Raw genomic sequence first — 15,685 nt, 5'->3', positions numbered from 1 at the left:
TGATAAAATGGTAGAAATATGTTTAACTATATCAGTGATTACAGTAAATGCACACTGCCTAAACTTCCAGTTAAAAGACAGAGATGATCATATTAAGACAAAATTAAGTTAAAATCAAAGGATGGGAAAATAGTAACCAAAAGAAATGTAGTGGAGAGCTCACTAAAGAAAAACAGTAGCTGCACAATGATAGAGGGTATAATTCATCAGTGTTATGTAATAATTCTAAATATGTATGTATCTAATGACAGCCTCAAATTATAAAAAGCAAAAATTTACAGAACCATAAAAAAAGACCATCAAATCTACCATCAGAGTGTGATACTCCAACATCTCCCTTGGTAATAATGAATTTTTAAAACAGGACAAAGATCTGTATTGAACAACTAAAAATAAGAATTGATGTGTATAAACACCACACCAGCAATTAAAAATACACATTATTTTCAAGCACAGGAAAACCATTTAGAAAAACTGACCAATTGCTAAACTAAAATGTTACACTCAACAAATTTCAAGACTGAATCAATACAGACCACATTTTGTGAAATACATTAAATACAAAAAGATAAACAAAAATTCCATCTATCTGTAAATTTACAGTGATACTTTAACAACTAAAAAGTCATAGAAGAATCACAATAGAAATAAGAATACATTTAGAATTACAAATAATAAAAATATTATATATCAAAACTGTGGGATGTGTTATCATGGCTTAAATGTCTACTTCAGAAAGGAAGGAAGGGTTAATAAACTAAGTATCTAACTGACAATTAATAACAGAATGACAGAACCAGAAAACAAGAGATGCTAGTGAGACTGCAGAGAAAAGTCAATACTTAATACACTGCTGGTGGGAATGTAAGTTAGTTCAGCCACTGTGGAAAGCAGTTTGGAGATTTCTCAAAGAACTCCAGCCAATCCCATCAGGGAGTGTATATCAAAAAGAAATAAATTATTCTACCAAAAAGACACATGCACTCATATGTTCATTGCAGCACTATTCACAATAGCAAAGACTTAGAATCAACCTAGGTGTCCATCAATGGTGTATTGGATAAAGTAAATATGGTACATATACACCATGGAATACCATGCAGCCACAAAAAGGAATGAATTATGTCCTTTGCAACAACATGGATGTAGCTAGAGGCCATTATCCTAAGCAAATTAACACAGAAAACAAAAAACCAAGTACCACATATTCTCACTTATAACTAGGAGCTAAACACTAGGTACACATGAACATAAAGATAGCAAAAATAGGCAATGGGGACTACTAGATGAGGGAGAGAGAGAGAGGGCAGCAATGGTTGAAAAACTATTTGGTACTATGCTGACTATCTGGGTGATGAGATCACGTGTACCTCATACCTCATCATCACACAAAATACCATGTAACAAACCCTCACATGTACCCTCCTGAATCTAAACAAAAGTTGAAGTTATAAAACAAAACAAAAAATAATGACTGAACAAACCCAAAAAAAGGCAGAAAGGAGGCTATAATTAAAAAGTAAAAATTGACGAAATAGGATACAAACATATAATGATTCAAAGTAAAAAAAAATTACTTAGAAAAATAATAAAACACAAACCTCTGGGAAGACTAGCCAAGAAAATAAGACAAATATTAGGAATGAAAAAAGGACATAACTACATATGCTATTGGGAGTAAACAGGGAACATTATTATACACTTTATACCAATAAATTAAAATTTTAGTTTAAGTAGATAAGTAGATAGTTTTTCGTAGAAAACTGGGTCAAAAAGAAATAGAAAAAATAAAGAAATTAAATAAGTGCTTTAATAGTTCCCACAAAGAAAACATCGGTCCAGACAGTATTATAAGTAAGTTCTATCAAACATCCAGGGAACAAATAATTTTACACAAACTATTCCAGTATACAGAAAAAGTACATTAAAAAAATTACACATACCTGTTTCAAATGATGGTACTTTTTCCACTCTGAGTGTTTGTGATCCCTGTCCTTCTTTCTGAACATTTGTGGAGTACAACTTTACTTGACTCAGTGTACCAATATATGGATGACTACAGGGAACCATGTTTGAAAAGCTTCCAAATGTCACTAAATTCTGCCACTCTAAAAGAAAAAATATATATACTTTAATTTCAAACCAAGTCCTAGCTGCATAATTAATTGCCAAGCCACTGTCTCCAGAGGTGTTTCACTGCTTCTAGGTACACATGAAATACCATTTTGTAAAGAAAAATTAGTGACAACATTCTAATTTTCTCTAACTTGTAAACTTATTTGGAAATTTTAAAAAATATAAAAAATCAAATAAAATATTTATGCTATTCAGCTATTTTGAAAGGTATATAGTACATAATAGATACTCTTTATTTTGCATGCTGGTTGCAAGCTAAAAAAATGTTGGCATAATTACTTTTCAGAATAAAGGACTCTGGGAGGGAAGGTCAGGAAGACTTCCTACACAAAATTATCCTGTGTCCTTCTTCCACTAGCTAAAGATTTATTCCTCTTTCATTTCACAATCAAGTGAATTATATTAATCATTCATTCATACTGTCACCGATTTTTTAATCAGATAATTAGATCAACATTTGGTGAGATGCCTCAGTAAATGGGGAATTTTAATTGAGTGAAGAATAGAAGACTAATTACAAAGCACTTCAGCTGCTTCATCTGGGTTGACTGTGAGCTTTGAAGGGCTCAAATACAGAAGGAAAGTATATTCCACAATTTACCCAAGTACTAGAAAACCAAATTTGTTCCTATTTTCCTGTGACCCTCCTTCTCTTTTTTTACCATGAGTACTGATAATCCCTCTTTTTGAAAGAACCCAAAAACCCTATATAGATATCATTCATATATTTTGTAAAGTTTTAGGTGAAATCAAATTACATCATTACAGATAATCAAGTTTTTCCAAGGATGGAGGGTTAAGCATTTAAGAGTTGAAACTTTTGTAAGTGCTTAATAATGATCTTCCAAAAATGTTAATTCATGGATTGTGTGTGCAGATATATGCATTCTGAAAGAAAAGCCATTTCTTAATGGCTCAGAGAATTCATCAGGAACATAAATTATTATGAATGTTGAAAATAATATGAAGAGCACAAAGGACATAAGGGAACATAAGTATTCACTCAAGTTTCCGGCCTAGAACTTATTTTCTTGAAAAACTTTCTGATGTGAACTGATTCTTTTACTTATTTGGGAAACTGTTGAAGGCCTATAATGTTTTTGGTCATTTGTGTCTATTTTTTAAAGGGTCAGTAAAGCAAATATAACAGCAGAAGATTCCTACACATTAAAATATGCTGCCTACTAGCAAAAATAATTAGTAAATATGGGCTAAAGCAGATTTTCATAGGAAACACACTCCAGAAAAGCATCTTCTTCATCCTGGCCACTGGTGTTCTGACTGTTCAGCCCTATTCAAAATATCTTCTGTAATTATTACCTGACAAAGACAATATGCCACTAACTTTTTTTTTCATACACTGATGAAATATTTTCATAGAATTTGTGCTAAGATGTTTAAAGAGGGATTACTCCACAGTTTAAAAGTCCTTCCTTGGAAGATGACCCATTTCCATGACTTGATGCTAGATTTTTTTCAGTGTTCTCTTTTGTTTTTAAAACACTACAGAAAATCTCAAACGTATGCAAAGGTAGAAAAACCAGCACAATAAACTGCCACGTACCCATTGCCTACTTTCAACAATGATCAACTCATGGACAATTTCATCTCATCTCTACCTGCACCAATATTAATTTGAAGCAAATCTCAGATATAACTTCATCCATAAATATTTCAGTATGTATTTATAAGAGACAAAAACTTTTAACACAACCATAACACCATTACCAGAAATTTAAAAAAACCTTAATATCAAATATTCTCAATTTCAAATTTCCAGTTGTTACAAATGTTACAATTTTTTTCCAGTTTCTATGTGAATAGATCCAGATAAAGTCCACATATTGGGACTAATTGAGATGTCTTTTAAGTCTCTTTTAAGCTACAGAATGTCTTTTTTTTTTTTTTAACTGCAATTTTTATGTTGAAAAAGCCAGGTTGTTTGTCCTGAATTTTTGTCCTGGTAGTTTCCCAGGCTGAATTTTGCTGACTGAATTCCTATGGTATTGTTTAGCCCATTCTTCTGTATGTTCTATAAATCAATGGCTGTAAAGGCTTTATCTAACTTCAGGCTATTTTTATTAGGTCAACACTACTTTCTTAAGTGGTGATGAGTTCTTTCATCAGGAACCACACAGTAACTGGTTGATTTATTTGTGATCATAGTGTCTACTGTTCTTCAATGCTTAGAATCATTTATTCATTAGGTGGTTACAAAATGATGATACCAATTTTATTACTCCTTCATTTACTACTCAGAATATTTCTACAAAGAGAAAATATCCATCATTTATTGGTTATTCAGAAAAGTAGTTCATATAGGAAAGTCAGACTAAATGCTTCTTTCCCTTTATTTACCAGTTCTCAAAATAATACGTTAATTACCCAAGGTCCTGTAATAGTGACACATTTTTAATTTGTGTGTATATCATTACAACTTCATAAATTTAAACATTACTTGGCATTTTTCAATCTAGTTTAGTCATTATCCTAATGCTCAAACTGTTCTATTTTGGGCCAGTAGAGGCCTCTTAAAATTGACTCCTAAGTGCTTTTGACACTATCTTCATAATCTTTGATAGCTTTCTTGCTGGCTGTTTTGAAAAGTCCTTAATTTTTAACACCAGTAGAAATTCAGGTAACAGCAACTTTAAAAGTACACATTTGGCATTCATACGAGACAGAAAATGGCACATACATTTACCACCTAATATTGTATATTATAAAAACTATACTGAAGCACATTTAACTCAATAAAACAAATATAATACCTAACACATAGCAATAGAAACACAACCACTGGTTAAAGAATTACTGAATTCCGCAGGGTGCAGTGGCTCACACCTGTAATCCCAACACTTTAGGAGGCCAAGCTGGGCAGGTCACGAGGTCAGGAGTTCGAGATCAGCCTGGCCAACATAGTGAAACCCCATCTCTACTAAAAATACAAAAAAAATTAGCCAGACGTGGCGGTGGGCGCCTATAATCCTAGCTATGCAGGAGGCTGAGGCAGGAGAAGCACTTGAACCCGGGAGGCGGAGGTTGCAGTGAGCCAAGATCGCGCCATTGCATTCCAGCCAGGGTGACGGTGTAAGACTCCATCTCAAAAACAACAAAAAAAGAATTACTGAATTCATTAATTCCAGTAAGCAAAGAGATAGTGAAAAATATTACCCACCATTAATATTCTTTTTTCAAGGTGACTTCTAAACAAGCTACATATCGAAGTCTTTACTCTGGCACTTACTATTCTACTGGCCTGGACAAGAACTTCCTTATGGCTGTGTATATAAGGGCTGTGTCTTCAAGACTGCAGAGTTACTGGTATCCTATCAGCAGTCTACTCAGAACAGCCACACTTCTCTGTCTTTATTTTACTCTCATGGCCTCTGTAGCTAGTGACCTAATGGCCACTGCCAGTGATCACTACTTGTCCTCTCTCTCTCCAATCTGGTTTGTCACCTACCACTACTCTGGCTTCCAGAGAAAATCTGGCCATCATTTTCAGGCTACAAATAACAACAAAAAGACACTCCTTTTCTCTCACACAAACTGACAACTCAGTCTACTGTATACGTTGCTTCCGCAACAACAACTAAAAATAAACAAAAAGATTTCTTGCAACGTGAGTTTATTTCCGGCTAATTTCAGAGCCAGAGTCAAGCTTGCAGCCTGTCTTCTAGATTTCAGTCTCCTTACTTAAGAGACTATTTCAATAATTCTTTTCCAAAATTTCTAAGGCAGTAATATATGAAAGCTAAATTACTGTTAAAGAGGTTACTAAGAGGTTATATAACCTTTTAAAGAGGTTATTAAGTGTGAATTTAAAATACATAATATAGAATGCAAAGATGATTCCTCATGGTATTATTTATCACAGGAAAAAACAGAAACAACTCAAATGTTCCCTAATAGAAGAATGATTAAATTACGGCAGGTAACTATACTTTTATTATGTATTCATTAAAAACTTTTAATAACAAGGAAAAACACTCATGTTATAATGTTGCATGAAAAAAAGCGGAAGACTTATACAGTATGATTTCAACTACTAAAAATGTGGTGAAATATCTGAATTATACATAGTTTTTACTTTATACCTTATACTTTCCCTGTATTAAAAAAAATGCCCATAATAATAATAATAAAAAAACCTAAGAATGTGTCCATAGCTAAATTATCTGGAACTTCATCAAGGTCTTATTAACATCATCATCACAATTTGTAATATAGTCTACCATTAACAGATTGACTATCTCTGGTTTACTTTAATCCTTTCAGCTAGCCAAAACTACAGGAAAATCCTTTTTATCCTTAATCATGTAGCAAGCAAAAGTGTGACCTGGATGGAGTAGCTCAGTCTAGAAGACCACTGTTGATGTAACTTTTCGCCAGAGCAGAGTAAAAAACAGAGAATCTTTTTTTTTTTTTTGAGTTAGGAAACAATAGGAGATGATGACAACTTCCTAGACTGCATCTTGACATACATCTCTACTGCCTTGCTTAATTCTATTTTTCTTTTTCATTTTTATTTATTTATTTATTTATTTATTTGAGATGGAGTCCCACTCCGTCATCCAGGCTGGAGTGCAGTGGCGTGATCTCAGCTCACTGCAACCTCTACCTCCCGGGTTCAAGTGATTCTCCTGCCTCAGCCTCCCAAGTAGCTGGGATTACAGGCATGTGCCACCACGTCTGACTAATTTTTGTATTTTTAGCAGAGATGTGGTTTCACCATGTGGGCCAGACTGGTCTTGAACTCCTAACCTGAGGTAATCCACCCTCCTTGGCCTCCCAAAGTGCTGGGACTACAGGCATGAGCCACCGCACCCACCTGTGTTTTTCTGAGACAGGGTGTTGGTCTGTCACCCAGGCTGGGGCAGTGGTGCAATCATGGTTCACTGCAGCCTCAACCTCCCCAGCCTCAGGTGGTTTTCCCATCTCAGACTCCTGAGTAGCTGGGACCGCAGGCATGTGCCACCCTACCTGGCTACATTTTTTAATTTTTTTTTGTAGAGATGGGATTTTGCCATGTTGCCCAGGCTGGTCTCAAACTCCTGGACTCAAGTTATCTACCTACCTTGGCCTCCCAAATTTTGCTGGGATTACAGGCGTGAGCCACTACGACTGGGCAAGAGTGATATTTTAAAACACTCCTCTTTTTCTAAGCCTATGGCTTAAAATACTCAAATTTCGGCCAGGTGCAGTGGCTCATGCCTGTAATGGGACTTTGGGAGGCCAAGGCAGGTGGATCACCTGAGGTCAGGAGTTTGAGACCAGCCTGACCAACATGGAAAAACCCCGTCTCTACTAAAAACACAAAAATCAGCCAGGCGTGGTGGCTAACACCTGTAATCCCAGCTACTTGGGAGGCTAAGGCAGGAGAATTGCTTGAACCCAGGAGGTGGAGGGTGCAGTCAGCCGAGATCCACCATTGCATTTCAGCCTGGGCAACAAGAGCAAAACTCCGTCTCAAAAAAAACCACAAAAAATAAAAAAACTCAAATTTATTTTCATACCACCCCACCATACCCTAGACACAACAGGTTTCTTTCTGCTCCTTAAAACTATTTGTCTGGGCCAGGCGCAGTGGCTCACACCTAAAATCCCAGCACTTTGGGAGGCCGAGATGGGTGGAATGCTTGAGCTCAGGAGTTTGAGACCAGCCTGGGTAACATGGTGAAACCCAGTCTCTAACAAAAATATAAAAATTAGCTGGGCATGGTGGCGCTAGCCTGTGGTCCCAGCTACTCAGAAGGCTGAAGTGGGAGGATCACTGGAGCCCAGGAAGTCAAGGCTGCAGTGAGCTGTGATCCTGTCAGTGCACTCTAGCCTGGGTGACAGAGCAAGACCCTTTCTCAAAAATACATACATATATACATACTAGTCTGATCTTTACAGTTCCTCTTTACTCTTCCCAAATTGCTCTTTCTCCCAGACCTTCACGTGGCTTGCTCATTTTCATCTTTCATGCCTAGGCTCAGTCATTACCTCAGAAAAGCTGGAGTCCTAGGCCATCTTATCGAATGAAATAGCCCATCCTGGCTACTTTCTAGCCCATCATCCTGCCTATCTCTTCTATGGCACTTTAAATATATTTATTTCTGGTGGAAGAAAGGTGGAAACCATCCACCTCGTTCAGCACTACACTATCAGCAACTATAATGCCTGGCATCCAGTGCTGAATGATTCTCATTCACAAAAACTCTAGGAGGCACATACTACAGTTAGCTTCATTTTATACTTAAGTACAATAAATTCTATCATGAACTTGATCTGCATACAATCTTCCTGTCTGCCTGCCTAAATGGTCTTTTTTTTGGTGGGGGGACAGAGTTTTGCTCTTGTTGCCCAGGCTGGAGTGCAATGGCACGACCTCGGCTCACTGCAGCCTCTGCCTCCTGGGTTCAAGCAATTCTCCTGCCTCAGCCTCCCAAGTAGCTGGGATTACAGGCGCCTGCCACCATGCCCAGCTAATTTTTTTGTGTTTTTAGTAGAGACAGGTTTTTGCCATGTTGGCCAGGCTGGTCTAGAACTCCTGACCTCAGGTGATCCGCCCACCTCGGCCTCCCGAAGTGCTGGGATTACAGGTGTGAGCCACCACACCCAGCCCTAAATGGTCTTTTATAACTGTCAATGCTCTCTTAATCAGACTAAGAATTTAACTTTTATCCCCAGCAGAGGTCCCTCCTCCTCCCCAACCTCTTTAAACAACTAAGAGCATTGACAGTCTAAATGGTCTTTTTTTTTTTTTTTTTTTTGAGACCACATCTGACGGGTTCAAGCAATTCTCCTGCCTCAGCCTCCTGAGTAGCTGTCATTACAGGCGCCCACCACCATGCCTAACTAATTTTTGTATTTTTAGTAGAGATGAGGTTTCACGATGTTGGCCAGACTGGTCTTTTGTAACTGTCAATACTCTTAGTTATTTAAAGAGGTTGAGGAGGAGGAGGGACCTCTGCTGGGGATAAAAGTTAAATTCTCAGCCTACTTTTCTTATGACAATAAATACTAGCAGATTGGAGACAATAATAACAGAGTATGTTTGATTTCTATTTTCTATTTAAAAATTACACTTTTATTAATTTCAGTGCTCATCTAGTATACTTAAGTGTCTTCCCCTCTCAAATTTTTGCCAAATGAGGCAAGGTATAAATACATGAAAAAAAGAAATATGTGCTCTATCCTAACCCAAAGAACTTTTTATAAAAAAGGATATACTTACTACAGAAACTAACACTTTTATTCTTTAGAAGTATATGTGTACTGTAGATCATTTGTAAAACACAAATAAAAAAATTTTTAGAGAAACTCACTGTTAATATCACAGTATATATTTTCACTGTATTTTTCTACAGTTTTTACCTAATAACACAAGAGTATTTTCCATGTCACTATTCTTCTAAATTATAATTTCTTTTTTTTTTTCTTTTGAGATGGAGTTTCGCTCGTCGCCCAGGCTGGAGTGCAGTGGCGCAATCTCAGCTCACTGCAACCTCCACCTCCTGGGTTCAAGTGATTCTCCTGCCTCAGTCTCCCAAGTAGCTGGGATTACAGGCGCCCGCCACCATGCCCAGCTAGTTTTTGTATTTTTGGTAGAGATGGGGTTTCACCATGTTGGCCAGGCTGGTCTCGAACTCCTGACCTCAGGTGATCCCCCCACCTCGGCCTCCCAAAGTGTTGGGATTACAGACATGAGCCAACACACCCAGCCCTGAATTATAATTTTTTTAAAAAATGGTTGTATACATCACCAGCCCATAATAAAGGTATCATAATATATTTCAGTTTCCAACTCTCCATAACTATGAACTACCAATTTATTACTATAATAAACTTCTGCAAACATTTTAATATGTATTTTGATTATTTCTTTAAAGTAAATCCTTTTGAGTAAAAACTGTTAGGTCAGAGGGCATAAACCGTTTATGTTTTCAATCAGTAGTTAAGAGAGTTCCTGTTTTCCCACACCCTCAATATGGGGTATTATCATTATGAAAAATTCGGCCAAAATGAAATAGGCAGTGAGAAGTAAAACCCTTTAAAGTCTCTGTTTTTCAGTATGGAACATTTTTGCATTTTTATTGGCCACTTGAACAACTTTATGAACTTTGTATTCAATTCCTTTGTCCATTTTCCTACTGGAATGTATACTGGTTTGTAAAAATTCTTTATAACTTAGATACTAACTCTAACTACACTATCTAATTGAGTAGTCACTGTTTACTGAGCACTTAAAACGTGGTTAGTCTGAACTGTGATGTGCTGAAAGTGTAAAATACTCACTGGGTTTTAAAGACAGTACAAAAAGATGATGTAAAATACTTCAATAATTTTGATATTGATTACATGTTGAAATATTTTGAATATACTTAATAAAATAGTATTAAATTTTATATATTTATTATTAAAATATATTAATTTTGTTATTAAAATTAATTCTAGAATATATTAAAATTAATTCATCTTTAATTTTACTTTTTTTAATGTGGCTATCAGACAACTCAAAATTACAAACAGCGCTCTCATATTTCTTTTAGACAGTTTCTATTTTGCCTTTAAAGGCATTCCTCATTTTTAAGTATTCAAGCAATCCCTCAAGGTTTCCTCCTCTCCTTATGCTTTATAAGCTTTTCCCAGCCACAGGCATTTTAGAAGTATAAACTAAACCTTACTTCTAGACAAATAAAAACAACTGTTTTTAGATTTTCTTTCTCCAAAAGTTCTTCAAATAGTCTTCTCACATGCATCCAACTTAAATAGTACTCTTTTTCTAAATGATTTTAAAATTTTGCCATAATAATGGTTGCCCTTTTAAGAAATGCTTCATTACTGAAACTAAATTTTCACAAAGTTATTTTTAAAAACCTACTAAGCATTTTTAAGTGTGAAAAAACATTTTAATTTTTTGTAGTAATAAACATTCCAAACAACTTTGCAAAGTCATTTTGACCACTAAGATAGGTAATAATTATCTGTGTTTCACAGACAGATGAGACAAAGAATACATAATTTTCAACATAATGACAGCTACACAGAAGAGGGATTACAAATTACACTGTTTCTACTCCTTTTTGCCAACACTTAAAGGGCAGTTTAGACTAAATTTAACAGCCACTGTAATTTCAGTGTAAAATGCCAAAATTGCTTGGTCAATAGAAACAATTGTGTTAGAAACTTACTTGGGGATTCTGGAGTACAGTATAAACGTATGATTCATTTTTCTTTTTCTTTTCTTTTTTTTTTTTTTGAGACAGGTCTCACTCTGTCACCCAGGCTGGAGTGCACTGGCATGCTCAAGGCTCACTGCAGCCTCAACTTCCTGGGCTCAAGCGATCCTCCCACCTCAGCCTCCTGAGTACAGGCTAGGATTACAGGCGCGCGTCACCAAACCAGGCTAATTTTTTGTAGAGAGGCAGTTTTGCCATGTTGCCCGGGCTGGTCTTGGAACTCCTGGGCTGAAGCGATCCACCCACCTCAGCGTCCTAAGGTTTACAATCTTCCTGAGGATTAGCAGCATGAGCCACTGCACCCAGCCGATGATTCATTCTGTCCATAAGGGAACCTGGCAGTATATTGCAAATATGGAAAAACTCAACAGTTACACTTTTCTATCACTACCAAAAAAGCCCTGGGAATAGTGCTGTTAAAATTTATCCGTTTGAAATTCTAAGATTCAGCTTTACATTTATTGCAAATAAGAGATACGAATATATTCTAATTTATATCCACAGCATAGTTACTATAGCTTATATTACATAAAATCTCGAATGACTGCAACTTCCGGCTTCTTTCAGGAGGTCACGAACATGTTACAGGTTTTTTCAAACATATGTTTTTACAGACAGCTCACTATATTGCCCAGGCTAGCCTAGAACTATTAGGCTCAAAATATCTGCCTGCCTCAGTCTCCCGAGTAGCTGGACTACAGGAGCGCACCACCACACCTGGCTTCGAACGTGAATGTTTCGGTAAATACTCTCTGCATCCCAAGAATGGAGGGATTAGATTAAGGGTGGACTTAGTTCTGTCTTCTCCCTCAGAGATCCTATCAGTTCTCAGTGTCAAGCAATGTGTGTCAAGCTACGGCAAAAACGAAGGTAAGCCTGATTAGTTCAATGTTATTTTGGAAACTCTCAAACCATTTAAATTTGAGTCAGAAAAGAATGTTGAGAGAGACGAAAATTCTCTTCAACCACCTTTTTTTCTGGGTTACCACTACAACTGACACCTTTTCACCAAAAAGACTGCTCAGCCGAACTGAAGAGTTTCTTTGTTTTTCGGACCCAAACTGGGTTCATTCAATGATTGTCGGATACTTTCGTACTTCTTCCGAAAGATCCGCAGTGAGTAGCACCCCTCCTTCCTTTTAGAAAATTTAAGAAAATAAGTTGGGAGAGTAAGAAAAAGAAGGCCAAGAAAATCTCAACCAAGTGCTAAATGAAGGTGCGCTGGAAAGCTCCAAAGACCCTGGAACTTTGCGGAGTCCGCAATTTCCAACCGCGGAGGTGAGTAACCGCGGGACACCGCGATGCGCACGTAACATTTTGTTTGGTACAAAGCAGTAGGCTTCAGAGGTGCAATCCGGCCCGCGAGGTGCCCACGAGTTCCCGCGGGGGCCATGCTAGGGCTGCAGAAGGCATCAGAGTCAGAGACCTGTCAGGACCCCCGCGGGCTGCGCAGGCTGAACTGGAAAGGCGGAGGCCAGAAAGGAAGGTTCTGAGGTTGGCGAAAGGCAAGTGGGCGAATTGCCCCAGGCGAGGCGCCGAGCCCAGCCTGGCCCTCCAGTTCGGCTTCTACGGAGCCAGCGGCCAGCGCGGGACACTCACCCTGGCGGTCGCTGGGGTTACAGGCCGCCGCCCTGCATCGCAGACGGAGCCGGCACAGGGAGGACCAGCTACATCTGTGGGCCGCGGCGGCGGCCAAGCCCGGTAACATCCTGGTGGGGCAGAGGCCCCTACTCGGACACCGCCTTCTGCCTCCGCGCCGCCACCGGTACCAACTGACTCCATAGACTGGACATCAGCGAACACCGATGCCTTCGCCGCCACAAGCTGCCTGGGTGACCCGGAAACGGCAACGTCATTTAGCGACGCCTGCTGTGGAGGTAGCGGAAGTGACGTAACACGTTGACCACCAATAGGGAGGCCTTCCTTCCCGGGGACCCAGACTCCCAAAGTGGGGAGGGCGTGGCTGTAGGCGAAGTTTGGTGTCTGCCGTCTTCTTTTGCACTTGTACTTTTGCGCTTGGTTGGAAATCATCACGTAAACTGTTTACATCTTGTTCAGCCAGGAAAGCTGTCCTTTGGGAGTTCTACTTATTCCTTTTTTTCTGGACTCGAAACCGGGGCCGTGGTTTCGGAAATGGGAGGAAAGATGGGAAGGATGGACGCAGGTTTTCTGAGCCTCTCTACCTAGAGCCTGCCAGGATAAACCCAAATTAGAACCAACATGTCCAGTACTCTCCGAACCTCTGCCACGTACATCGTTCTCCTTGTTAACACCAGTGTGTATCCAGTATCATAAAGGCAAGTACACACTTCGGAATCAGCTACTTGCCCTACTAATCTGTGAACCTCAGATTTTTGCCTGCAATATAAGAGGTTTTATGTTCATGACAAGTTAGGGTAAACGGAGGTATGGAGACTTCGAAACATTTTGGTCCCAGGGAGAAAGAAACCTGAACAGTATCCACGTTAACTGTTTCTCTCTGCCATGCTCATTCAGCTCTTAACTCAAACTCAAGAGAGGCCTTCCTTGACCACCCTAGCTGTGGTAGTCCTGGTCATTCTCTACCCGGCTGTCCTATATACTTTTCTTCAAAACGCTTATCACTATTTGAGATTTTTTTTTTCTATTTTGTGTCCTAGAATAGAAAATAAGCATCATGATGCTGGAATCTTGTCTATTTTGTACATGGCTGTATAAAGCCGCTAAAACAATGCCTGGCAAAAATAAATTGAATGGAATGTATGGTGGTTTGTTTTAAAGTTAATCTGAGTCGCTTATCTATATTACTGCAAAATAACTATCTCGGGGAAATTTAGTATGTCCTTAATTTTTAAAAAAATCAACAAGTCTCTTATACTAATTGAGATAAGTATAACCAAATGAGGAAAGAGATTATCGTTAAGAATGGTAAGCAAATTTAATTTCCTATGACAAACATAACTTATTCAGTGGACAAACATTAAAAAATGATGTCCCATAAATGTAGGCTCAATATTACTAAAAAATCTGAATATTACTGGAAAGTTACTTTCCCTTTCTTGTAATAGATTTTAATAGAAATTCAACTTTATGAAGTAAAAATACATAAAGGCTTACCTCTTATTTTATGGTAACTATGCAAACATCTATTAACTTTTATGGATAATTCTTTTTGAACAAAACTAATCTCATATTTTGGATTCTTAAAATGGCTTTGGTTTCAACTGATTTTAGGCAAGCCTGATCAAAACTTCTCAGGTTTTATTTTTAATTTGTGCGATAGGATTATTTTTATTTTGTTTAGCTGTACTAATCATTTTTAGAAGAAAATGTTCCTTTTTTGATAAAACTTTTTAAAAAAATACATTTTGTGCAGAGTTCTTAATTTCCATAACAGCCCACCTGATGTGTAAAATATGTTGGTGCACAGTAAAATTTCACAGTGTGTGCTTTCCTGTCCTTCTTTTTCCTGGTATAGTTGGGGTGTAACTTGACTTAGACACTACTAATTGTTATAAACCTCCAGTACCCTTGATTTGCCAAATAAGTTTGAAGAACAAAGTGTATCATTTTCTGTTACCTTAACTCTCACAATGCTGTATCACATAATAAAGCCTCAACAGACTTGGATTAAAATAACTGCAGTTGTCTTGGTATTTATACCTACATATCATGATATACTTATCCTTTTGGAAAGTCTTTGAAACTTCCCCAAGTGCTAAAACTTAAGATAATGTCAGTTTTAGAGTTCCTTAGGAGAATTTCCTTTGACCCTAAATCCCATCCTTACCAAGAGACTTTGTTTTTATGCTCCATTTGAGACACATTCAGCGTTGCCTACCTATACATAATAGGTAAGATTCTAGTATCATAGGGCTTATTTTCTACTGGAAGAGGCAGCAAATTTATAAATAAATATATTGATAATTTAAAACTAATAGCAGCGGTAGTAATATTAATCATTTACTAATTGCCAGGCCCTCTGTGTACACTGTCTCATTCATAATACCTTAAATAAGTTATAGGTAGATGAAGAAACCAAGGCACAAAGATCTTGATCTTAAACACCACCCTTTCTAAGTCAATGGGTACTTGCCTTTGGAAGAAAATGTGAGGTCTTCTCAAAAGACTTGAATGATAATATGGTGTTCCTATTTTTTTTTTCCTGGAATGTAGGTTAAGAGAGAATTTCCCCAGATATTTTTTACTCATGTGATCAACATGGTATAAAATTGTCCAAGTTTCATGAGGATACATGATATAAATAGATGCCTAAATATAGGGAACTATTAAGTCAGATAGATAGAAACAGAAGTAGGAAAGGAGTGAAGTGTCATTTG

At 37.6% G+C, this 15,685-nt stretch overlaps 1 protein-coding gene across 1 annotated transcript in view; it reads right to left on the bottom strand.

The window, feature by feature from the left end:
* Positions 1–13,262, bottom strand: part of SLC30A9 (solute carrier family 30 member 9) — a 96,769-nt gene extending 83,507 nt beyond the window's left edge. The window contains exons 1-2 of the mRNA XM_003310277.4: positions 12,966–13,262; positions 1,944–2,108 (exon numbers count right to left, since the gene is read on the bottom strand). Of these exons, the coding sequence (XP_003310325.2) occupies positions 1,944–2,108; positions 12,966–13,074 (274 nt within the window). The 5' untranslated portion in view covers positions 13,075–13,262. The remainder of the gene's footprint in view (positions 1–1,943; positions 2,109–12,965) is intronic.
* Positions 13,263–15,685: the final 2,423 nt, after the last annotated feature.

Source organism: Pan troglodytes, chromosome 3 (assembly GCF_028858775.2).
Source record: "Pan troglodytes isolate AG18354 chromosome 3, NHGRI_mPanTro3-v2.0_pri, whole genome shotgun sequence".
NCBI classification, from domain to species: Eukaryota; Metazoa; Chordata; class Mammalia; order Primates; family Hominidae; genus Pan; species Pan troglodytes.
This window is presented reverse-complemented; position numbering and strand designations above follow the sequence as displayed.